The 420-nt window shown below is 60.2% G+C and overlaps 1 protein-coding gene across 1 annotated transcript in view; it reads right to left on the bottom strand.

Annotated features, from left to right (window-relative positions):
* Positions 1–420, bottom strand: part of LOC104996359 (protocadherin alpha-9-like) — a 12,794-nt gene continuing 12,374 nt past the window's right edge. The window contains exon 3 of the mRNA XM_010850618.1: positions 1–414. Within this exon, the coding sequence (XP_010848920.1) occupies positions 1–414 (414 nt within the window). The remainder of the gene's footprint in view (positions 415–420) is intronic.

Below are 420 nucleotides of genomic sequence, written 5' to 3'. Positions count from 1 at the left end.
TCAAGACAGAATACAAAAATGAACAAATAAAATATTAGAATAACCCACCTTACCAGAGGAGTCCAAAGAAGCCTGTGGATCATTGGCTACAGATCCAGGACACGGAGGCAGGCTGGGGCTGAAGGCCATGAGGTCGGTCTTGGGCGGCCCCTCCCCAGAGCACACCCTCTGTCGCCTCTCCTGCGAGTAAGACCAGCTCCCCACCGCGCTGGAGCACACCAGCCTGGGCTTCAGGGGTCCACACACGCCTTCGCTGGGCGGCGCCGAGCATCGCAGCGCCGTGTACAGCAGCAGCGTGAGCACCAACAGGCTGGACACCGAGCAGATGGCGATGATCAGGTACACGTTCACATCCACTAACGCCGTCTCTGCGCCAGCTGCACCAGACAACGCCCGCGAAGAGGCCTTGGGCGCCTGGCC

Source organism: Bison bison, unplaced genomic scaffold (assembly GCF_000754665.1).
Source record: "Bison bison bison isolate TAMUID 2011002044 unplaced genomic scaffold, Bison_UMD1.0 scf7180017864291, whole genome shotgun sequence".
In the NCBI taxonomy this organism is placed as follows: domain Eukaryota; kingdom Metazoa; phylum Chordata; class Mammalia; order Artiodactyla; family Bovidae; genus Bison; species Bison bison.
Note: the sequence above shows the minus strand (reverse complement) of the source record. Positions and strands in the feature narration are given on the sequence as shown.